Source organism: Betta splendens, chromosome 11 (genome assembly GCF_900634795.4).
Source record: "Betta splendens chromosome 11, fBetSpl5.4, whole genome shotgun sequence".
NCBI classification, from domain to species: Eukaryota; Metazoa; Chordata; class Actinopteri; order Anabantiformes; family Osphronemidae; genus Betta; species Betta splendens.
The window spans coordinates 10,945,231-10,971,250 of NC_040891.2; the positions used below are offsets into that span (position 1 = coordinate 10,945,231).

The window sequence follows — 26,020 nt, forward strand, 5'->3', positions numbered from 1 at the left end:
GATGCTTTAAATTTGTTTTGGTTTATTTACTGAAATTCTTTTGCATCTTCATTCCTTTTATATACGTTTTTTCGTCTAACCACTCTCGTGTCTATTATACATACATATGAGCACTGGGAAAATGTTTCCAGCTGATTTAAAACTTTGAAGTTGCCTTTAAATCTGCAGCTCACATGGTTTGGTTGGATTTGCTTTTATATGGTACGAGTCGACTGTTTCCAAGTTTCTGGTCTAACTTTGTTTCTGTCTGCTTTCAGAGGAGAGAAAGTGTGTATTTATGTGTGTGTGTGAGGGAGAGAGAGAGAGAGATCTAGTTAGCCCATTATAGCCAGGAATGCACTCACTCATGTCCAACAAACCTCTCCCTTCTGTATGTGTACGGCTGTATGCAAGTACACATATGCATGGTTTGGAGTATATGTGGCCGTGTGTGTGCATAAAAAGAAGGGTTTGGAGAAGTTCCCTTAAAGAGACATGCCACTTCATTTACAAATTCTGTTGTTTTTGTCATTTCTGTGGTTAAAAGCAGACATATTTCAAATTTAGTGGTAAACCACCTTCAAATATTCATAACTACACAGATGCTAACACAGTGACATCTAACAGTTCTTAAGTAAGTTGGTGTAGTGCGGAGGACAAGAAAGAACAAATAACAAAGACATTGATAAACAACAGCATAACTTTACCATCCCCACTAAGATCTTCTGCAGGGTCCAGGGGAGCATGCAGGAAACAGGACAGCAGAGGAGGAGCAAGAGATGAAAGGAGAAGGCAGAAAGAGAGAAAAAAGAGGTTAGAGCATGAAAAGCCTTGAAACAACATGGGGGATCTTGCAGGATCTGCAGAGCAATACACTCAGTGAGCAGTTAGAATCCAAAATACCTCCAGTGAAAAGCAAAAAACAGCTGATGCATGTTAAGCAGATGCATGGCAGTACAATTAGAGGAAAAGGAAAGGCAATGTTGAAAAACCATCTTAGATTCAAAGAAATATGCTGTGAGTGTTGGAATGGAGTGTTATGGTCTCATTCAAAGACAGGCGATATGAGTTGCAAACAGAAACGAAGAGCATTTTGCATAATCACTGATGCGACAGTAGATGTAAATTAATTCATAATGTTTAAACCAAACATAATAATAAAACTGAGCTATAATAAGTACAATTTTACTGGTCAACATGTGGAAAACAGAGCAGTCAGTCTGAGAAGCATTTACCAGGAGGTATAGTCAAACATTAAAACATGCTCACAAATAGAGATGAGCAACTCATAACTATTGAAAGAAACACACATTATTAGAGCATTAAAACACACATAAGCCTCAGACTTTAAAGGAGATAGTTTTCTACACTTGTGTCCTTGACTCAGTCATATGCAGTAAAAACACGATAGGCTATTGTGGCTGAATTGTTTGTGCGAGAATGAATTAGCTGAAGCAACCAGGCAGCAAGGACAAAGAGATTTGAAGAGGAGAACATCCTTAAGTGACTGTTACAATTTAGAATACAGGAACTCAAATAAAGACACATAGGCTGCAATAAGTAACTTTAAAAGTCTGTCTCAACCACTTTAGTGATCTTCATCAGTGAAAGAAACTAAACTAAGCTAAACAGACCCTAGATTTCTAGTGGTGAGAATTTATTTCAAAGAAAATACTGTGATCATCAAATCAGGCATTGCACTTCACCACAACACAATTTGGATACGCTCATCCACCAACTGTCCAATGAGAGAGGAGAATACCATTGGGTGGCGAATCTGAACAGAAGACAAAGGGGAGGAGGAAACGCCGCGCCTTGGTTGGCTTAGGCGGTGTTGATGTCACTAGGTCTTCAGCCAATAAGGTGGGAAAGAGGAGCAGAACGTGACAGAATAAACTGTGAGAGAATGGACGCAGGTGAGTGCACAGTGAGACGTGGTGAGAAAGACCAGAAAGGAGAAGAACTCGACAAAAAAATACAGGAAGAAAAAACAGAATGAGAGCATAGAAAACCGTAACAGGTGAAGGCAGAGGAAATGGAACGACAGAGTTTAGTTTAGCTGTGCACTTCAATTAGTTGATAAGGTGTGTGTGTGTGTGTGTGTGTGTGTGTGTGTGTGTGTGTGTGTGTGTGTGTGTGTGTGTGAGAGAGAGACAGATTTAGCATCTTACCTGACACAGAGATCGCTCTTACGCCGCTTCTGACTGCTTCTAACTTCTTCTCATTATTAGACAGTCTAGCAAAAAAAAGATAACACAGCAGATTAACAAAAAAATTGTCAAAAAGGTCACCACAAATTAGACACTTATAAAAAAGCGCTCATCATATTCGCAATTGGTCGCAGTGTAAGCGCATTAGAATCCCTCCTGTGCAGCTACAATCAGCAGCACTAGCTGTAAACTGGACTGTACTGTTTGAACTAGGTCTCTGCCTTTGCTGTGGTCTCTTCCTGCCTGTATCAGCTGAGTTCTAGTAGTGTCTTTACATCACAGACCACAACAGGCGAAGAGAAAAGACGAGGCAGAGAGCGAGGAGAGACTTGGAGTGAAAGATCGAGAGAAGGAGGTGGAGACTCCCAGTGTTTAAAAACCCTAAGTGGAAAATATTTGGCTCCTAAACGTATCTCCTTATTTGACCAGAGGCAGAAACCAAAAGGAAGAAAAAAAGAGAGCGATTTGAGTTGAAATGACCAAAAGTAAGAACCAAGAAGTGAAATGAAATGAAATGTTGACTAGTCAACTGAGGCTACAGCCACAGATAAACAAACATAATGAGCTATATGCTAAAGTCACAATGTTTCTAAAAATGTTCTTTAAAAAAAAGGCTCATTTTGGAACAAGATATTATTAAAACTATCAAATGATTGAGTTATTTATGCAAAATGTTAAATGTTTCTCACATGCAAAAAACTATTTGCTGGTTAAAATAAATCACTACTATCTGTCACATAACAGGATACAGAAGTAAAGTGTGGTAGGTTAAAGAGTGGAGGATAGTATGTTTATCATAACCTATCAAGAACAATGTTCTGCCTGAAGGCTTCTGAATTGTCCAACAGGGCTGACAACCATCCACATAAATTACCTCAGCAAGTCATAATCCACACGTCAAAAAACAAGAACACGCCACAGTAATAGTCTGAAAAGAGACTAGGTGAACTCCTAACATCATGAATGAAATATACACTTACTTTGGGATGGACGGCAGTGCTCTCTCTCCCTCTAGGGGACAAAAAATACAATATCAGAATAAGAGTAACAGGAGCTTATGCGCAGTAAATACAACCAAGGTTCATGAAATACTGACACTCTACAGCCCAGAACGCAGGACACAGAGCTTTAGCTCAACCAATTACAATCAGCAGCAGTGGTGTAATAGTTAAATAATATTAATTATTGCAGATTACAAAGAGCTTTGTTTCATGCTTTGTCTGTTATATGAAATTATAATTTACGTCATACTGCCACAGTAATTAAAACTACTGAGGTTTGTGGTACAAACACAACTGTTCATATACAAACTCTTCTTTCACAACATAGGCTCCAATACATACCTTTCTGAACCCTGACTATGAAGGAGTGAGTTTCCATGGAGAAGAGCCGACAATAACCATCAATCAAGTCAGCCAAGTTCTCTGCCATGGTCAGCGATGCTGTGGTAACTGTGAGGGGCTGCAAACGCACACACAAACACAAGCCTGTTACAATGAGTCATTATTTCTAAAGACTTATAACAGCACAGTGGGGATTTCCCATAGCCCCTTCTGTCATAATGAGTTTATGTGTAAGCAAATCCAATAGTAAAAATGCCAATTAAACAGAAGGACTCCACTCATGCAGCAGTAGGAAACTCTTTGTGAGCCAAAACCTAAACAGCGATGAACACTCATCAACTGATTCAAGAATGATGATCACAACTAATGAAATATCCGTACTAATGCCTCAATGAGATATCTCTTTTTGGTTTCATGTGTTTTTGACTGGGAAAACCCACTAAATACAAACCACCTATACCATCAAAGCAAAGATGACAAAACATTTTTTATTTATATTTATTTTTATATTTACAAAGTAAAAGTAATAATAGGGTAAACTAAAAAGTGATGAGAAACATCACATAGCTGAATGTCACATTCATCCTGTCCTTCTGTCAAAGTACCTGGAAACAGCACAAATCAGTATATATAATGACAAACATATTAACATGCTAGTGGTACCTCAGCAGCACCTGCCACATTGAGCTGCAGCATGCCTTTCCTGTCTTTCTCCTCCATGGCAGAGTACTGGATGCTCTGAACCTGGTTGAAGTTAGCTAGATGGGTGGGCTGGGGGCAAAAGAACACACAAAGCAAAGGATTTACATGAACTCATGTAATTTACGATAATCCTGTTTTATCAGTATTATATTCACATCTACCTTCATTGTATCATTTTGTAAAGGAAGAGAAATATCTAAAAATATATGCTTTAATAAAATCTTTATAATGTAGGACATTTAAATATAAGCAGAAACTATGAAAACAAATCTGGTCATGAAACGTGTAATTAGAAGAAACTCACTGTGGATCCCTTGTCAGTGAGGTAGCTGATCCCTTCCTCTGGCCCAATAGCTAACTCCACCTGAATCACCCAGCTGGACTGTTAATAGAAAAAAGAGAGATGAGAAAATGAAGCTCAGACAAAGTGTAGAAAAGTAATTAAAATGTTCATTTAATTAAACAAAGTATATACACTCTTACGTGCTGTAAGCATGCAAGGCCTGAAGGCACCAAAAGGTGGCAGCATAACACAACTCTCAAACTATGTAAATACAGCAAAAATGAGAAAACTCTGAGTACCTACCCCCAGGGCACATTTAAAACACTCCTTGTCATAGCGGTAGATTGGTGCAAGAATCTCCAAGAACTTCAGGATGCACTGCTCGTCATTGAGATTAGCTACCTGCTTAAATGTCTGCTGAATCAACTTTCGTAGACTTTTAGCCTAGAAGAATGAGAGAAGGAAGAGGAAAGACAGGAAGGAAAGGAAGATCAAACACTGAGTTTTGTTTACAAAGCTTGTCTATCTGTAAATGGGAGGAAGTGAAGCAGTCATGAGGGCACATATGCCTGTTTATATTCATGAACACAGGGTGAAAAAGACATTAAAAGAGTAAAAACACTGTCTCAGGTTCAAACTGACCTCACTATGTCATTTCAGCGGGGCTCTTTGTACAGATCAATGACTTAACAAACATACTGACACCATTAGTTGCCTGTTAAATACATGACAGAGTCCGTCCTGTCATGTATTGTAACATACTCAACACACATCGTGTATAAATATCACAGTGAAAGCTGTTTTCCCAATGACACTTCAATGACTTGATGTTTTTAGGTCAGTTATGTCACCACAAAACGACAGATGGGGGAAAATCCACCTAGGTGAACAGTTTTGCAATCTACAATCCTCTCTCCACATTAGATATACAGTAAAGATGCAAAGCACATGCCAGCGCTGTTTTGTTTACCACAACACACTCCACGACCATGTAAAACTCTAAACATTCACCCTCTCCTCGCTCACATTATCAAACTTTTATACAAATCTATGCACAAATATGCATAATTAACAACACTACAGACTACACACATACTATACAAATTCACAAAGATCACACACTGTATGGAGAATCCCAGGCTATAAATAGCTCTGGGTATATAGATTAAGACAAAGATTAGAGGAGATTTAGTGCACTACAGAAGAGGATTTACAGTAGACTGGAGTAGTATATTAAGGTCATTCTTCACAAAATAAAAGACTAAATGAATGCGCTGATTCAATTAATAATTGCCTTTAACATCATCAGTCTGTATGAATGAGAGAAGCAGCTATCAACCCCCCCTCACTACTCTGGCCATTGATGCATTACAGGGCTGAACAATTATGTTTACAGTTAACAAGTGGCTTTGTGGATTTTGTTTCTGTGATTCTTTTACTTTAGCAGCTGAAGGTTGTAAATTGCTGTCAGGCCTAACAATGTGTCACAGTGGCCTGTACAACTGTTTTTTATTTTAACCATTACATGTACATCTCTCTTGTGCACAGCAGAGAAAATAAATAAAAGCTTTTTTTCCTGTTTTGACTATTTTAGAAAATTGTATCAAGTTCAGCAGAACTAAAACTCCTACGACAGATAGCTTTAAGAACAAACTGATTGATCATCTATTAAAATCAGCTCAGACTGAAGCTGTTCAATCTTTGAGCCCCGGAGCCACCAAAGGTCAGTTTTACTAAACCTGCTGCCCAGTCTCTCAAAATGAATGAACAGACTCTGCTCTTAATAACATCAGTCACTATTTACTACCATGACCATCTGCTGTGTGTGTGTGTGTGTGTGTGTGTGTGTGTGTGTGTGTGTGTGTGTGTGTGTGTGTGTGTGTAAAAGTGGAGTCCATTGAGGGGGAATAATCCCATTAAATGACTACCATTCTCTTTCACCAGACTGAACAACACAACGTAATTACAGCTGAGCGCTCTCTCTCTCGCCAACAAAAATCTATTTGTGTTTGAAAAAACACAGCAGATGTGTCAAACATGATTTCCTGCTTTCATCCAAATCCAACCAGTTCAAAAGAGCTACACAAAATATTCTCCAATATTTGCTTATAGGAAACAAAACAATCCAGACTAAAATCAGTAGATGTCAGTAGATCAGTAGATACTCAAAAAAGCTAGACTGTAGTATGTTGTCACTTCTGTCAAAGAAACTGGAAGTACAAAGGAGAGGTGGATGACAAACTGATTTTTCAATAGGCGTGGATGGGGGGCCCCAGAAGGAGACAAGTATTGAGGGATCACCCTCCCTCCTCATTGCTGGAAGGAAAAAGTGGGTTTAAACATGACCTGAGGGTCACAGACCCACACCCACACACAAAAAAACACATGCACAGCTTCTTTCCCTGTATGGAGCATCTGTCTCCCCGCCTGCTGACATCAGGACCTTTTCGGGTCACACACACACACACACACACACACACACACACACACACACACACACACACACACACACACACACACACACACACACACACACACACACACACACACGCACCTTTCACCATAAACACGTGCCGTAAATTTATCACTGACACGACTCCACCACAGCTAAACGCAGAAGGTGTGCACAGGATCTACATATGGTATCAGATTTGACTATTCATTCTCTTACTTACCTCCATTTACACATGGTTTGAGAAGATTTCATTTCAGTTTTTGTGACTAGCCTACACCAGACTTTTATAACACATGAAACACATGAACACCTCAGAGGAGCCCTGATTCTAGGGTCCTCTAGGGTCAACCCCAGCAGAGCAGATGGGGCTCTATGGCAGCAACTGCTGATTGTGGACAGGCTGCTTGCCACACCAGAACATATTTCATCTCATCGTTTCACTAATTATTTCATGTGTATGTCAAGAGAAAGGAGTTAATGCTGAATGATGTTGTTCAAAAGTGATTTCTCACCTTGACTGAATCCAACAGATCTTTTGGAAAAAAACGCCGCAAACCAACATCCTTCCTGTAAAAAGAAGCACAGACAGATGCAGAAGTAGGTTTAAAACACTGTAATTATCTTGGGTAACAAGATCTTTTGACTTTATCCAATATCTGCAGATTATCTTCTTCTACTACAATGTCTACTTCGTCCTTCTTTCCAGATGGGGAACTCAAAACAAGAACTAGAACATAGAAAGCTATGACTAAATGCTGACTACAGAACACTACTCACATTTTCCTAAGAGACATTACTGAGGGAAAACAGAAGAGCTGAAAGAAATATACTGTAGGGAGAGGCACACAGGAGACAAATGAGACAAAGAAAGATGTTCAGGGCTAAAACAAAACGGTGGTCAGTGATTTAAATTCATTTTGGGGAATGAGAAAAAAAGTGCTGCATGCCATCAGATTCTTTTTAGAAAAAACAATCGTCTATGTGGTAACAACAATACTTGAGTATTTGTTTTTAGGCCTCTATCCATAAATATGTCTGTGATACAACCTTCTGGATCCTTTAGGCAGTTGTCTCAAAACCAAACCCATGTCGTGTGGATGAAGAACAAGAAGCAAAAGCAAATAAGTTACAGACTTAGAAAGATGACGGGCCTCAAAGAAAGAGCACTGACAAAAGCCCACTGATTAAACACTCCCAGGCCACAAGGACCACTGCAAACCACAGCCAGCTGATCACCAAAGAGAGAAATGCCCAGCATGGCTTCCTAAACTACCCAACACTGCAGAAACTCAGGAAAACAACCACTAGCCTAGCATTTAGCAAAAATGGAGTAATTACCGGTATATACAACATCCTGTCAGGAAATAACTGTTTAGTAAAGATGGACATTTAAAATTAGCTGTTCTGTTTTGGTACTGAAAAGTGGAACAATAACAGGTTTGCAAAACTGATTCAGTCTCTCATAGAATCAAGTCCAGCTAGCGTCAAGTTACACACTGTAAAAAGGACCATTTTTGGCTATTATCATCAATACATTTCCAGAAGTCCCTGGTAACCTTCTTTCAGCTTGGTGTCCAGACCATCACTATTGCTCAGCCTCTTTCACTGGTTTAAAATATGCATAATACAACACCTTACACCAATTAACAGAAATCAATAATGAGAGTAAAACTGTGTTAAAACAAAGAGAGGAAGAAAAAAAGATGAGCACATGCTGTAGAGAGAGAGTGAAAGAATGAAAAACAGACAAAGAGGTATTGGTCAAAAGAGAACAGGCATTCTTCTCAGTTAATTGGTCATTAGGTTGAGCGGCAGAAAAAAGACGTCAGTGGAAGAGGGCAGCTCATTAGAGCCAGACCATGTTAGAGCCAAGCCTAGTTAGGGTCAGAATTGGTTGATTCGCTTCACTAACATCCATCCAGCAGGGAGCAGATTCATATTTAATGGAGAAAATGAGAAAGCAGACAATATAATACAAAGCAACAAAACCTTCTTATTGGTTCTTTTGGTTCTCATTTAGCCATAAGGTTCTTTTCAGCGGCCACTCAAGGCTTCTTCAGTTCTGACTGACTGCTGGGGTTCATATCCAAGGGTTTATGTGCCCTGTGGATCATCAGGTCAATAATGACTTAATGAAGGAATAGCAGCTGAACAGAACCTTTGGGATCAGGTAGCAACACATATTCTGTCATTTCTATTGTGTTAAGAAATCCAAGGAGTGTACCTTCTAGGAAGACAACTGAGGAGGGCCTGTCATGCTAGTAAGGTTTTCAGATGAACTTTTATCAAGACTCCTCATTGGTATATGCTACCTAAACAGTTTATTCAAGAGTAATATACTTACTCCAGCAGCTCATAGTTAGATTTCTTATCCAGGGCATTTCCTCTCATCTCTTTGAAGAACCTCCTAGAATAAAAATCAGAAGGACAAAGAATGAACAAGCTGACCTCCAGGCATTGAAAAGGTTTGTTTCCTTTTTTACAATATATTCTAATGTTAAGCTTCACTGAATGTGTGAAGGGCAAACACAGAGTCTTTGACATAAAACAACTTAATTGGTAGGATACTGCAAGAAACAACCACCAAACTACTTAAGGTTTAAAATCCATCTTTTTGCCTTTAATATGGTTTACAAAGAACAACACAGAGTCCTTTAAGCACTTCTTACCTAATTTCTAGGCATCCCAGTTTGAGAGCTACATCTTGTTCCACTTGATCCCCATTCTCTGTCATGTAGTCATTCTTTACCTGAAAGACACAGATTTGCGTATTAAAATGCCAATTTCCCCAAGCAACAGTTGAAGAACTATCCATCTCACACAGAAACACACACACAATCTTGCCGACCTAGATTACCCAAAAGTCAAAGAGTCTAGCACTGCCATATGTCTCTGTGCTTACTGCTTGGCAGGCAATTAAGTGGCTTTGTTTGTCTTTGTCCTTCTGTGTGTTTCCATGTCTATGCATGTGTGTGTGTACCTGGTGGTAGAAGAAGTTCAGTGCGGGTTTGTCTTCTGTAAACTGCTGCATAAAGCCCTTTGGAAGATATCGGATCCTTAAGTCATATCTGCAGAGAAGAGCGAAGAGAATGTCTTATGGAGAGCTGAACATTACATTTTTCTCCCAAAATACTGAGTATCTGTACTGCCTAGAAACATGTAAATGTATGCTACAGTAAATTTAGTGTTGAAAAACAACAAGTGTTACAAGAAATAAGAATATCAAGGAGAGTGAGGCATACAGAGTCGAAAGAATACTAATGAGGTATCAGATTGTAGTGACAGGGAGATTTGTTGACTTAGTCAGACAAAGCAGACATCTGGTTCGCTCTCTTTTTATGCCCAGAGTTCAAAAGGTCCCTAGCTCACAATAGCATTACTACCAGGGATGACAGAATAAACGTAAACTATACCGATGCATTACCATTTTAACTGCCAAACCAACAAATCCCCACTGCACCACAGGCACAAGACTACATAGCAAATGGGTACAGCCTACTTTACTCAATGCTATTTGCAATTGGCCACTTATGCTACTCTGAGGAAGGTAAAGCTAATTTAGTTTAGGTAAATGTATTAAGTCATATAATGCATGCAAGTTTGGTCCGCCATATGGAGCTAAATGTAACAAAATAGATAAACTAGCACGCAAAATCAAACAAAAATCGAAGAAAAGCTAAGAGTCTTAGAACTCAAATTTATTTTACTCTGCTGTAGCTCAGGCTTTAAAAACAATTCATACACAGTAGATCAATGAATGAATAAAAGTGCAATATGCTTGTGTGCCTACAATAGATATAAAATTAAGCCAAACAACCCTGTCTCTCAGGTGTATATTATCTATTCCTGTTGGCCTACAAACAGTCTGGTTTATAACTTCATTCAGTGGCACTAAGCACAACATTTTCACTTTAGCAAACTTCTTCACTATGTCATATTAATTTTGCACAATGGTAGTTGAACATTTGATGAATGCACACATCCTCATACACATCTTACCTCCACTCCTCGTTTGGCCGTGCCTGCTCATATTTCTCTCTGATGTGAGTAACGCCCATATCAGGGTGGAGCCAGTGCACCTGGTCTCTTGACTGGCTGCTGCTGAGACGCAGGCCGAAGCAGGACGTCCATCGCACTTTGTGGATGTCTAGAATCTTCTGAATTATTCCCTGGAGATGTGTAAATATATTTTAGTATGATGTGGTTCATAAAACAGACCGTAGTGATGTGATTTTCTAAGGTATGCGTAAAGTACTGTGTCATAATTTTTAACAGTAGGACTGTCCTTGTGCTAACCCCAACAAATACACACGTTTGTCAGTCACCATACTGACATACATGTGCTGTTTAATAAAATAGAGATGCCCAGTGGAGAAAACAATTGGCAGTTCTATAAAGAAATCATCCTGTCATCCTCTAAAGCAGACTGTGCTTGTGTTTGTGATTGCTAAGTTGTGCCAGGTCAACGAGGGCATTGGTTATGCATGTGCGTGTGTGCATAGGTGACTTCAAGCAATTTAACTTGACATTCCCACCCAAACAAGCTGACAGACATCCTGCAAACACGCACATTGGTGTTCACAGAACCATGTGTGTTGCCATGTAAAATGCTACAGGGGGCTGACCTAGATACTAAGGGAGAGGGGAAAGGAGGAGAAGAATATTTGCAGTGACACATCCTGTATGACCACTGACGTCTTAGCAGTGCTAAGTTGTTTCTAGACCATGGGAGTGGATCTAAAAGCATACTGTTAAGTTAAGCTACACTCGTACACAGACATACACACCCACACGCAGAGATGGTGCCCTGAGGTACAAAATATTCACTTTGTGTTGAGTACCTTTATCTAGAGTGTACAACCATGACAAAGAACTAGCAGGCAGAATCACCTATGTACATGGCTTGAAGCCAACGCACTCTCCCTTCACTGAATTGGAGTGTTTTCTTTTAATTCTCTTATTACCATTGTCCTTTCAGCAAAAACCAAAGCATCAATCAAGCAAGAGAAAAAGTGTATGCTCTTACCCGGACATCGGTTGCATCTCCATATCGTATATTGGATGACCAGCAGCTGTGTTCAGAGTTGCTCTCAAAGTAATGAAAGACCTTCAAAACCCTGTCCATGGACCCAACAGCCATGGTTCGGTCCGAACCACCTGCACTCAGCCGTGACTTGGCGCCTCCTAGAAGTGCATGATTGAGGTTTGGGTCCATGTAGGCCATTGCCATGGTTTTCCCTGCTGACACTGCTGCTGCTAGGTGTCTGTCATATTCTGGGAAGACGAGCAGAAGAAACGAGGGGCGTGAGGCAAGTTGAATCATAACGTATTCCTGACTTTAAAACAATATAAGCTGGATGACTGAGAATATTCATTATCCTACAGTTTACGCTCTGTTTCTGACACAAACAAGTCCTTTCACTTTGTCACTACTGTAAGTCACAGTAGTGACAAGAGCACTTTTAATGTCGTGTAGTGAATTACCCCCCCACAGTTGTTCTGTCAATCTTGACATAAACTTTGTACAGCGAATGCCTTTTTACTTTGAAATTCTTTGGCATGACGAAATACACTAAACAATAGGATACCAGGGAGAGAAATACAAAGACAGAGGTGCAATCCAGGTCAAGGCTCAATGTGCAAGCACTTGTGTCCATAACACAAAGGAGACAATGTACCTCAGGCTGACGTTTTTCCTGATTAAGAAGTCCTGACACACTTCCTGGAATTTGATGGTAACATTAACTGGGAATGCCCAACAAAACGACCTTCTTTATGTCTGTGTGCATCAGGAAGCATGGCATGCCTGCGTTTTTGTGCAAGCTATTGTAAACATGACATTGTGAGACTGAGATCCCTTTCTCTATTTTCTTGCTTCATTTTTGTCCCGGTGCTCCTCCTCCATTAAAGGAAAACTGATATGCTCTACCAGGTAATTATACCAGAGAGAGAGAGAGACAGAGACAGGGAGAGCAGATGCACACTCACACACCAACCTCAATCAAAGAAAAGACTATAAAGTTGCTGAGGGATATACCGCAATGCATTTGAAATAATAACGACCTTTGTGCCACCTAATGACTCCACTGGCTTTCAGCATGTTAAGTCTGCCTTTTCCCTTCCCTGTTAATCGCTGGCACGCATGCACACATAGAACTTCAGCAAAGCAATGGTAGCTTTGGCTTTACACCAAATCAGTTCCCATGGAGTCAGATGTCACTCTGTGGACAGGCTTCATCCAAGTGTGTGTGTGTGTGTGTGTGTGTGTGTGTGTGTGTGTGTGTGTGTGTGTGTGTGTGTGTGTGTGTGTGTGTGTGTGTGTGTGTGTGTGCGTGTGTGTGTGTGTGCGTGCGCGCGCCCTGGAGATTTCATTCCTACCTCTGTCCCAGCACATGGGGAAGGGGTTACACCCACTTGTCGCCACGGAGACACATGTCTGTCCATCCCTGTGTCTGTCTCCACTGAGGACAGATAGACAGCTTGCAGCTTCACAGCCACGCATCATGGACAACATGTGGGCGTAGCAGTGATATAAATAACTAAGGTGCTCACACGACAGCACGTACAGCCTCACAACACACAAATACTAAACACGCACACACATTCTCTGTGTCTAATTTTGACTCCAGCAGTGACTTCCAAAAGCAGAAATCCACAAAGAAAGGCCTTTTTCAGCTGTGTTGACACCACTGTCTACTTGTATGATGAATGAACATGCCACCGAAAACACCTCAGCAGGAAAAAAACGTTCCCATCCATCACACTGTTCCTTCTTTGATAATTTCACTCTTCTTAATCTATTGGCGTTATCCAAAGTTGAACTCGTCGTTCCCCTTTCAACTCTCTGCGGCCCCGCTCTCATGAAAACACTGTATTCGTTTTTTGCCCGGTTTCTGCCCCATGCCTGCACTCCATAGTTACAGCAGTTGCTGTGGAAATGTCCAGCAACTGTTGCTCAGGAGAGAGATTTTGGGTCAAGTGTGGCGTCCTTGTGACGGTGAGAAGTCTGCTCCTCCAAAAAAGTTCAAAGCCCAAATCAACTTGTGCAGTGAAAATCCAAATGCATATCCAGTCAGACAGTGGTCACAGAAAAGGAGAGTCAATTACTGTCCTCAGTGAGACACAAATGCATTAAGTTATCTTCTCCTCTTGGAAACAGAAAGGGAGCCAGAAAAACAAAGGAAGCAGAGACAGAGGACCAGAGAGAGAAATGCAGCAATTGTTTCAAGATGAATGAAAGGAAAGGCAGGACAGAGCAACATAACTGAGAGAATGTAGCGTGGGGAATGAGACAGATCTAGAGAGAGGGCTGTGGAAGAGCAAGGAGGAGCTACAAGCTATTAATATGCTAATCGCGCCCCGTCCATTCACTACAAACCCGTCCCACTTCTGCACAGACCCTATTTTATAATGAATTAAAATAAACAACATTAATGTAACGCACAAACAGGACAGAGATATAACTCATTATTTAGTAGGTTACAACGGTATCTCCATTACCTCCCACCTCTATCATCGATTTATCTAATATAGTGCAACAAAGCTCAGATGAATAGTTCACTAAGAGACATGTTCAATTCACACAACCCAATTGCTATTTTAGTACAAAAAAGCAGAAAGGGATGATTTATCAGGGTTTAGAGTATAAACCAAATAAAAGAAGAAACCCAAATTCACCACTTTAGGCTGTGGTAGATGCAGTTCGATATATCTAACTCATATATGAATTCAAATGAATGTCAAAAAAGCACTTTGCCATAACAGACATAATGTTTGCTGTGTCCAGCATGTGAGCTGGAGGTGCTCAGCCTCAGCCAATCACACTGCATATTCAGTCATTCACTCTTCACTTTGGGGTAATACAATTGTCTTTACTCTCTCTCTGAGTTGCTGAGGTACTGGCTTAAGGGCTTGTCACCAAGGTAACATGTACGTTTACTCTTTAAGCAAGTGGCACCCATGGCTGTGAGTGTAACTGCTTACCAGATGACAGTCGTTATTAATCAGACTGACTTTTTTATAACTAAACACATCCTCAATAGACCTTAGAGACATACTGAACACAAAACATTTTATGAACACACATTGAAGTAACAGACAGGAATCTGAAATATTATTGCTGTCTTGTTTTTCAAAAAGCTTCATGAATTGTGTGCTTTGTTCACACAGGCAGGTTTCCTATAATTTGTGCACCATCTCAGGCATTGTTATGAAAATCTGCTGGTGGGGGTTATGGTGCGGAGTGTGTGTGTGTGTGTGTGTGTGTGTGTGTGTGTGTGTGTGTGTGTGTGTGTGTGTGTGTGTGTGTGTGTGTGTGTGTGTGTGTGCGTGCGTGTGTGCGTGCGTGCGTGTACTATTGAAAGCCTTTTGTCAGAGGGCCGGATGTTGTCACGAATGGGAAGAGGTCTTTTGGGACCAAACCAAAGAGTCTCTTTCTATTTCTATCTTATTGTGGGTTTATGAAGGCATAATTATTTTTACAGAGCAAGTGATTTTGATATTGCAGGTAAATTCTTGCAAATGTTTCATCATTGTATTCAAATCGCTGAAACTTCCCCAAAAGGTTTATGAACTGCTCTCTAATGTAGGTAATAATCAACATAATTTTAAAAACCACTTTGCTGGTATTGAAAAAATATATATTTTTAGTCTTTTAATAAAAATGGAAATAATACTGTCTGTATGTATGCAATAATTAGTACTATAATCAAATATGCAATGATAACACTGTGTCATATAAAACAGCACACAGCAAAGACATATGAAAATTCAGTTCTACTGATAACTGTTTTGCACCCACTAGATGGCAATGAGGGCTGTGTGACATATTTACAATGGATGATGATATGAGCACTTTACATATGTACCTGGTGCCTACACACATTAAAAGCTACACAGTGTGACTCAGGCATGCGTGTAATTAGTGAATATTCTCATCAACATGGAATATTAACAGCATAGCTGTAAACAATTGTATAAATGAGAAATGTAGATATAAGATTCAAATACTGTAGAAGGTGCTTAGGGGTCAGCTGCTTACCTGTGTAGTAGGCAATCCTGGAAATATCTGAAAGACAAACAGAAGAAAAAAAGTTTGCTGGTTTGGTTCACTGTGAGCCAACAATAACAGAAATATTCTAATAGGGTATTGTTATCAACAAAATTAAACCTATAGAGCAGGTGTACACAGATGATCCTAGTGACAGCTCCACAATAAACGTCAAATTAAACAGAACAGAATCGATATTGTTGACCTTTCAAAATGATATTGATGGATGTGTTTTTAAATCAATGTCCTATTGTTACATAATTTACCCCTGAAGGTCTGCTGGTATAGGAAGCTAATTTTGAAATTGTGCATGTTTGGATGTGGGTAATGAGGACACTGACCCCACCTGCTTGGTTTCCATTTGTGGGTAAACTACAGAGGTTTTGTGAGATTCAGTCTGTGGTCATTTCTGTCTGTAAAAGCTGTACAGAAAAAAGTTCGGAGGCTCACAATGCCTGAACCTGAAGAACAACAATTCAAAAGAAAAAAGAAATGTATGTATATGCTTGATTGATTTTAACCAGAATCATAAGCTGATGTTCTTTTCCTGTAGAGTGATTAGGTATACTGTGCATCACAGTTGATGCAGATCCCCAACTCCCACAGGAAGCAAAATAAAATCCTTATGGGAACCTGACACCCTGTTAGAGCAGCGATAGGGGCTGTGTAGGAGGAAGATGAGTGCCTAAGTGCTTTAAAACCCATGATGCACACATGAATAGTGGACAAGCTCTCTCTCTCTCTCTCACACACACACACACACACACACACACACACACACACACACACACACACACACACACACACACACACACACACACACACACAGGAGGTGAAATGATAGCAGGGATGTCAACATATATGATGTAATGTCAGAAGCCCACACAATGAAAGGAAATGCCAGCATGATGACTCATGGTGTCTGTGTGTGTGTGTGTGTGTGTATATACTTTTGCGTGTGTGCATGTGTTTCATGTGTTTATTATCAATTAAATTGTTAAATAAAACCTGGCCTTCATTTTATTGTCGATGTCTAATTCATGCTCTATTGCCTCTTATAACAGTGCAGTGTAAATGGATACAGTATGTAACCTGAGATATGCAGTTTCGTTTGTGCTGCCGCAGTCTAGACTGAAAATAATGGGACAGTCAGTGGATAAATCAAAAGAGGACTCAATGTACTCATCAGTGAATACCTAGAGAACTGGAGAAATATTGCAGTCGTTTCTACAGTATTATTAAGATTGCATATTATTCACAATGAGTGAAAACCTATCATTTTCTCCCTGGAATATCCTGCAGGTGTTAATTACGTGTTCTTTTTTCAGCCTCCACTGCATCCAAGAGGACCATGAATCTTTCTTACACAAACACACGTGACGACACTTGCCTATGGACTGGCAGAGAGCCCAAAACACCTGCTCCTCATGCTGTTGTCAAGAACAAGAAACAAGACAAGAGCAGCAGTGAGGATTGAGTTTATTTCTACATATGAATCCCTCGATTTTTACAGAAATGTGTAATTTATTATTAGCAGCTCAGTCCACTTGCAATCATTAGGGATGTTAATGATAAGCTTGATGAACCATGTGTCACTCACTCCAGCTGTTACCTTATGTGACGTCAAGATACACACAAGTCCCATGCAAAAACACAACCCTGCTCAGAATTATAGTTTATAGATAGAATTATAGCAGAACACACACAAAGAACAAGTAGAATAAATGACTTTATCACCGCAATCAAAATGACTGAGGTTTAGATTTACATAATTTTGACTGACTCAATGGCCTTACCAACACACTGGCACACACCAGACCACTTCTATGAGTTTTTATTTATTTTTTCATAATCCTGGGTTAGTGAAGACAAGTGTCTTACTCTCAAATGTTTTTACCGTAAACACAATGCAATCACAAAACTTTACAGACAGATATTGTAACTCCACACACCCGCACTCTCCTCAGCCTAATGTCTGCAAGCTGTGTATAATTGCATGCTAACCAGAGGCTTTAGGGTACCAGTAATTACACAGAACAATGAACAGAGTGTCTGCTATGTGGTGGCGTTTAAACTACTGGGTTCACATTGCATTTACCAAAAATCATAAACTGAGATATGGCAAAGGGCTCGGTGATGGAGGCAATTACAGATGAAATTCAAAACCATCTCCCACTGACAGGAGTTGAAAAAGAAAATGCCATTTTGTGTTCCGTTAAAAAGCCCACCCCATCTTTAAATTACTGCTATCAGAGAAAAAGATTATCACACAATCGAAACATTGTTGTGTTTCCAGTTTGGAAGAAACAGCTTCCTTCTATCCCATGTATAATTATTGTTAGTTGTTTTTAAGCACAACAGAACTGGGCATTAGAGCACAGGATTAATATGCATTTATAAAGAAAAGGACAAAGCAACTGGTTCCTTATAATGTTTGCCTTATCCTACACAAAATAAAATGCTTCTCCTGTGAGAACAGGCAGAATCAACCTGAGGAGAACAGTCAGCTGTTCTGCTTCATTACTCTGTGTCTAACAGTTATCCTTCAACACTCTTGCTTGTATCTGAGCCTCTGGACAATGGGGAGTTTTAGAGCGTGGTTTACAATCCAGCAACATAAAGCCTCAGGCACCAATCACACCTGCCCACACACACACACACACACACACACACACACACACACACACACACACACACACACACACACACACACACACACACACACACACACACACACACACACACACACACACACACACACACACACACACACACACACACCTTTCTATAATGTAAAAAAACATGGAAATACTTCAGGTTACAAAAAGGTCCATGAGCACTTTCTTTTTCTTATTCACATTCAGATAAACATTAAAGGATTGAAGCTTGAGTAATAGAAATTCATTGCACACAGACACACACAAATGATGCAAAGCAGAGATAAGACTTCAATGCATGCAATGCAATAAGGTCACATGAATGCATGGGTGCTCTTATCTCCAAAAGCACACACACTGTGACACACTCGTTCACTGAAGTGTGTATAGTTCAGGTGCTGTGATAAGGCCAATTGGTGCACTTGAGCAGCATGCATGCAAATGTATCACACAAGACCAGATACACTATCTATAATTCAGCAATACAGATTGAAGGTGGACAGACTGCTAAAATAGCTTAAGCTCTGAAATGGGTTTTAAATTACGCTTATTTATTGTTGAGTAGATTGAAAATGATTAATTACACACTACACTTGTTTAACCATTAAAAATGTTTTGAGTAAAGAGAAAATCAGAGCAGGAGGAGGATTGTTGCCTTAGGTTCATATTTCCATTGAACGCTCATTTAAATGCACACAGAATCCACAGACGTACATGCCACATGGACAATTCTCCACACACATATTCAAACACAAACTATGAAATTACAGCATCTCAAGACATACGTATGACTGTATTGTAAACACAAGTTTATACAGGACTATTCTTTAGCTTAAACACTAAATACAAAATAGCACAAAATGTCTATTAAAAGAAGCAAAAACACAAATATACAGTAGCTTTATGGATACTGGCAAGTTTTCATAGACATGCAACCAGCAACACGCACACTAGTGTCTGATAAAAAGCCACCCTTACCATGATAGAGGCCCTCCATTCAAAGTATAAGCCCTTCACAGTTAAATTGGGAAAAGCCGAAATCCTGAGCGTCTGTGATCTTTGGGGTGAAGTAGTGTGCTAGTCAGCTAACACAGTAATGATGGCTAAAGTCAGCTTAAGCTTACAACCCTGCCTCCTGCTCCTCCTTCCTCTACTACTACAGCTACTGCTTATACACACAGATGTACAGCAGCATGTGGAAAGGAAAGAGGGAAGGAGAGAGAGGGAAGCAATGGGAAGCCTATGACCGTGAAATGTGGAAGGGAGGCAAAAAGACAGAAAGGGGGGGGGGGGTTGAAGGGGGAGGTGTCTTCATCTCCCAAGAGAGCAGTGGAGGGGGAGAGGGAGCCAGATGTACGATTAACAGCTCGAAAAGCACGTGAGAAATACATGGTAAGATATATAAAATAAATGATGAAACTATTGCATACAAAGTTGTTAAGAGTGTGGGAGAAAACAAAAGTAACGAGCAAGAAACAGTGTTTGAATGGAAAATAGTAGCTAAAGTGAAAAGGAAAGAATTTAGAGGAAAAAGACAGCTGAAAATGACACATCAAGAAAGAGACAAGAGAGTGGGTTACTGAAGCAACGTGTGTGAGCTGCGCTGCCTTTGGCTATTCTGCCTCTTTGACACAAATGCACCCCGGAGGAGCTACTCAATTAGTCATGATGCACTGATCTCCACTCAGCACCCTCCCATTGAAATCAACAACATTCAGAAACACGGAAATGAGAAATGGAGCCATCAAAACTGTCTCTTTTGAGCAGTGTGCACATTTAATCTAGTTATAATGTAATCGCATCACACAAGGAGGTATAAAGGAGGGTAAACCTGCTTCAGCACAGTTTACACAGTGATTTAGGAAGCAATGTTTACTTACCTCATGTCGGTGAACCCGACAGATAGCTTAAAGCATTAATAAAGTAGGGCACGACAGTTACAAAAACTAACACTACTGCTTCAAAGTTAGAGGATTAATGTATTGGACTTATTGGAGATCAAGGCTGTAACTTGATGCTAGTCCCTCTATAGAACTGTAATTAATGCAAGGTGCTTGTGCTACATGAACCATTAGTACAGTGGGTTACATATGTTTAGTAGATACATCATCAACAGGGAAGCTGCTGACACTAGTAATAATTAAAGTCTGAAGTAAATTTGAAGTATATGAACTTCACAAACTGGAGTTCTGTCCTTGTTTCGCTTTACAAATCACACATTGCACAGAAACACATGCTTATACATAAGAAAAGAGGAAAATCTACAAGACAAGAGTGGCAGGAGGCAAGCAGATTAATGGGCCACTGGATTAGTAGGCCAAGATCTCTCTCTCTCTCTCTCTCTCTCTCTCTCTCTCACCAACACACACACACACACTTGCTTTGAAGCTTTGTCCCCATCCTGTCCTGCTCCTGGCTTGTACTTGATGAGTTTGTGTGGTAACATCTCCCTCCTGTGGTAACAGCCGTAAAGCACAGACAAAACAACCTTCTGTTGACAAGATACATATTTACCAAAGATTAATCAATATAAATAATAGTCCACAAAGCCACTAAACACACTACGCTATTACCAATACGCTCTATGATACCTGGTTCACCTTTCTGTAATGCTGAAAAATCCTTTGACTTTGCAACCATGACATTATTATACAGCATAGTATAATTATTCTAACATGTATGTGGGGATTTGTTAAAAACAGAAAAACTCGAGCAAACAAAGAGAGTGAGACAGTTCTTGAATGAACCTTTTATAAACGAGTGCGCCTGCTGGTGACTAATCACACAGACAGACACACTGCAGCCTTATACTCACATCTGACCTCAGCAGCTCTAATTTATGGAGGCACACGAGTCTGTGATAATGTGTGATGTCATACCTATGGCTCGTATCCAGGTGTTTTATTGCTAGTCCCCCTTCTCTCTGTGTGGCTGCGCATGAGTCTACAGAATAGATGAGGTCATATGACTGGCCAAAAACACACTGACGTCTAGGTCTCCCTCTTTCTCTCCACAAAGCAGTTTGACTTATGAAAGGCTCTATATCTATTTTATCCAGGAACAATCACACAACCAATGACAGCTCAACATCCTTTACTAAATTTAAGCATTTGCAAGTTTGCATGTGTTTATGGATGTATAGATTAGACCAAGTTTAACTATGGCAATATTTACTTTGATCTGATACTGTGATGAATTTTTGCTGAATAAATACATTTGTGAAACACTAAATGGATGAATAGCTGACCAAAGGAACACAGTAGGGCTAAATTAAACCTTCCACCAATGTTTGTTTGACTGCGTGAAAATAACTTGATTTGAATTCGGTGGGTACTGACCCTTTAGCACATGCAGAGGCATTTACATACTTTCTGTGTTTAGGACTATATTACATCTTAGGGGGATTTTTCCTCCTTTCTTTCACCCTTATCTTGACTCATCCACTTGTTTTTGGGGTCTTTTCTCAATCTCTCATCTCTTTTGACTCTTATTCCCTAATCTCTCCCTCTCTGACTCACTGCAGTGTCACAGCTGCCTGCCTTCTCAAATAAAACATACAAAGGCAGATGTAACACATATTCATAATATTTGTTATTTGGTGGTATAGGTTTTATAAATGTGAACCAGTATTCTTTTGTAGAAGCTTAGCTGAGCTCGTGAGTCAAGCTTAAACATACAGTACATACATTTATACCAAAGGGAATCACTGTGTCCCAGTTTAATTTCTCACTATCTGACATGCTGCACCAGCAGCCTGCATGACTTAAGATATCTTACTCTGAGTATGTGTGTCTGTTCTTGTGTGTGTGCATGCCCTAAGGAGGGATAAGTCATTACTATGATGTAATTTCCTGCCATTGTAACAAATTTCAGTACACGCAGCAAAACACAATGCTGCACATGGTCTTGTACAACCACTAAAGCATCTTCAGCCAAGTTCAATACTAAAAAATTAATAACTGCAAACAATATATACAAATATGTAAATAGAGTCAATTATTATTATTATTTTGATAATTTGGCCTTAAATCCACCAAGACAATCACGAGAATGCGCATATATTCATATACACACTATTATTGAGCTCAAAAAAGTTCTCATCTAACAAAACCAAGATGCTGTTTACACACACACACACACACACACACACACACACACACACACACACACACACACACACACACACACACACACACACACACACACACAGCTGAAGAAGTCTAAGTAGCCCTGCTGCCGAAGAGGAAAAAGGCATTTTCCTTTCAGCTCCTGAGGGACGCAGCATGTTTAAGGATGTACAGTAACTGCAGTGTGTGGGTGTGTGTGTATATATATGGAGGGGTGTGGGGGCTGCTTCCTGAATGCATCCAACCCAGAAGGGAATGGACCTTCATTCAGCCTCCTGTTTCCAAACCAACACACAAACACACACTTATTTTCCTTCCCAGCTGAAACCACATGCAGCAGGATACAGGGCAATTAGTTCAACAGAAGATAGAATTCATTTAATAGATTCAGAATGTATACACTCATGTATAACCACACTGTTAGTCACACATACAAATCACATTAGTGCAAAACAAAGAATCACAGTTTTTCAGTTAAACTGTTCATTCTTTTGCAAAGAGCATTCATACATTTGTGCAGGACATGGGAAAACTGCTTGGACCCGCTCATACCTGAAGGTACAAAATGGACAATCACTGGAAGAACTGAGTTGGTTAAGAAGACAACAGACATGTATTTTAAAAATGTCAAAACTGCAAATTCTAATAAATGACTTGATTTGATATAATGTATTCCTCATCTCACACACACACACACACACACACACACACACACACACACACACACACACACACACACACACACACACACACACGCCATCACTAGTTATGAGTCACAGCACATACTGCAATCTACTAAAACTAGACGGCACTTTTATTACTTTATATTACTTTTTATTACTTTCTTGTCTTTCGACTCAGTTTGTCTCTTTCTGCCGAAATAACCTCACAAATTACAGAATACACAGAAAAACAAATGGACAAAAACAGAGAACAACCATGTTGGTACCAAACAAGACAAGAAATAGATTTACAAATGGATGAGTCCTGTGCAATGGAGTGGACAGCTCCTGTAAGATCTCTGAGCGTAGTCAAGTGTTTCTATAAATACAGGCCTCCTGCACTGCTCTGCAATTTACACACTGACACACACACACACACAACCACGCCTGCATTAGTCTGCAGCAGACCTGCCACGAGGAGAGTCCAACTACAAAGGTGTAGCTATTTACTGTACACTCTTGGCAGCTTATTAATACCAAACCATATTCAAACAGTTCTAGAGAAGTGCAAAGAATAAAATTTACTTAAAAATCCAGATCAAGAAAATCCTTTAAGCCAGAAATTAATGAAAAACATTTCTTGTTTTCAACTTGTTTGACACACAGAAGGTAATAATAGATTGCGCTGATTTCATTTTGGTCTTTTGATGCCAATCTGAGGCAGTATTACTCACTACATAGCACACGAATGAGACAAAGGTCATCCATTCATCCATTTCCCTGAACTGCTTTCCCTCATAAGGTTGACAAGGTGCTGGAGCCGTCCCCAGATGATAGGTGGGCTACGGGTTATGCACATATGCACAAACTGCTGTCAATGAGTGAGAGCCAATATTGCTCTAGTATTGGCACATTTACCTTGTGCACTGAACTGCAACTGCTAAATTACAGGACGGCAGTTGTATTATATAAAGCAAAAGGCTGTAGCCTCATTGGCCCCGGGGTCCTGCAATTCATTAGCTATTCTTGCATCTGGAATATGAAGCGGAGGGGAATCAGACTCAGCACTGCAGCATTTTTAGAGCACTGGGCACAAATGCGTGAAGGTTAAGCTGTATTGCCACCAACTTTAAAGTTCGGAGTGTGCTGACATGATGTGTTTGGGCCACGAGGTTAAGATAAAACTGCTTTTTAAACCAAATCTGTATGAACACGAATTTAAGAAGTTTATAGTAGGTTACGTTATTAAAGATGAAAGCCGTGTTTTTAACCTGTTTGAATTAGTTGAATAGTTGACTCATTATTGACTCATTGACAAAAATCATAAATGTTTATCGGAGCCATAATGTAGGGTAATAACGCGTTAATTGACTAAAAACAACACATTTGGGTCAATTGGCTGAGTTTGCGAAAGTTTAAACGTAACACATAACTAGTTGCCGCATGAAGAAAGGACTCAGCGGTTCTTCGGCAGATAAATCACGGACCAGCAGACAGTGAATGCGTCCTACACAGCGTTAGCTAACGGGACAAACGGAGACTTAAGCGCACGGATCTTCAGGTTAGCTTTAACGCCACATGTGACTGAGTTTGGTGGCGGCGGGTCACTGCTCCTCCACTGCTCCAAGTTACTAAAAGAAAAACCTGCGCCCTCGCTGCCTCAGCGAAGACAGTTTCTATGAGATGAGACATGTGTCAAACTGGACGAGGCATTTGGGGAAAACACGGCAAAAACAGCTAACGGGCAGCCGGGACGAACGTTAGTTAAACCGCCGCATCCCGTAATATCTTTCAGCTCTTGAAATAATCCCGAAAACACAGCAACACTTGCCTTGACTTGTTCCCGGACACGTCTGGGAGGTTTGTGTTGACTTTATGGGACCGAGAAGACGTTCAGAGTCAGTAAATAATCCGTTATTGTATCTGGGGGTAGTTGCGGATGGTGTTTTTTTCGCTCCGGTCTATCTCCGTTGCTCGCTCGCGCTCCCTCGTCGCCTGTTCCTGCTTCCCCCTCTCCACATCCAGCATTCCAATATGGCTGCTGGCTGCGCGGAGGGAGGGAGGGAGGGAGGGGGCGCGAGGGAGGGAGCGCGAGGCAGATCAAACTGCTCCCCGAGAGGAAAGCCTTGCCTCGGGCACAATGAACAGCGGCCCATGAATGAGTGGATGTGGAGACGCTGAAACGGGAGGCAGCCTCGTCCACGAATTCATTCTAGCGGTGAAAATGAAAACGTTGCTCAATAAGTAGCAGTTTGCACTTAATTAATAGTTGAACATATTTGAAAGACACAAAATGATCATTTTTATGTTCCTTAAGAAGTTTCTTAGTCTGGGGTCATTTCACTTGTTATGTCAAATGAGAAAGAGGAGAGGATGGAGAAAAATTAGGCTTTATTCTATAAACTTCATTCTGACACCGGCCATTTTATCTCTTTCTGCGTTTCTTCCACATCTGTTCATTACAGAAAACAGCACTCGTGGTCGACATGTCAAGATATTGATAAATAAGATATATAAAAAGACAGTAGGTTACAGTGTGTATAGGGTTAAGAA

General features: G+C 40.2%; 1 protein-coding gene across 11 annotated transcripts in view; it reads right to left on the bottom strand.

Moving 5' to 3' along the window:
* The window catches only part of ptk2aa (protein tyrosine kinase 2aa), a 38,876-nt gene extending 13,384 nt beyond the window's left edge, over nucleotides 1-25,492 (bottom strand). For 2 of the 11 annotated variants that reach the window (XM_029166761.3, XM_029166749.3), the window contains exons 1-15: nucleotides 13,351-14,269; nucleotides 11,999-12,246; nucleotides 10,972-11,141; nucleotides 9,953-10,040; nucleotides 9,642-9,721; nucleotides 9,317-9,379; nucleotides 7,485-7,539; nucleotides 4,821-4,961; nucleotides 4,539-4,616; nucleotides 4,196-4,303; nucleotides 3,533-3,650; nucleotides 3,170-3,200; nucleotides 2,151-2,215; nucleotides 1,742-1,828; nucleotides 687-704 (exon numbers count right to left, since the gene is read on the bottom strand). In XM_029166761.3, coding sequence (XP_029022594.1) covers nucleotides 687-704; nucleotides 1,742-1,828; nucleotides 2,151-2,215; nucleotides 3,170-3,200; nucleotides 3,533-3,650; nucleotides 4,196-4,303; nucleotides 4,539-4,616; nucleotides 4,821-4,961; nucleotides 7,485-7,539; nucleotides 9,317-9,379; nucleotides 9,642-9,721; nucleotides 9,953-10,040; nucleotides 10,972-11,141; nucleotides 11,999-12,246; nucleotides 13,351-13,486 — 1,486 coding nt within the window. In that variant the 5' untranslated portion in view covers nucleotides 13,487-14,269. Of the gene's footprint in view, nucleotides 1-686; nucleotides 705-1,741; nucleotides 1,829-2,150; nucleotides 2,216-3,169; nucleotides 3,201-3,532; nucleotides 3,651-4,195; nucleotides 4,304-4,538; nucleotides 4,617-4,820; nucleotides 4,962-7,484; nucleotides 7,540-9,316; nucleotides 9,380-9,641; nucleotides 9,722-9,952; nucleotides 10,041-10,967; nucleotides 11,142-11,998; nucleotides 12,247-13,350; nucleotides 14,487-16,012; nucleotides 16,040-19,656; nucleotides 19,885-25,298 lie in introns of those variants that run through there. The other 9 variants (XM_029166760.3, XM_041072829.2, XM_055512854.1 and 6 more) reach the window with 8 other exon arrangements.
* Between the last annotated feature and the right edge of the window lie 528 nt (nucleotides 25,493-26,020).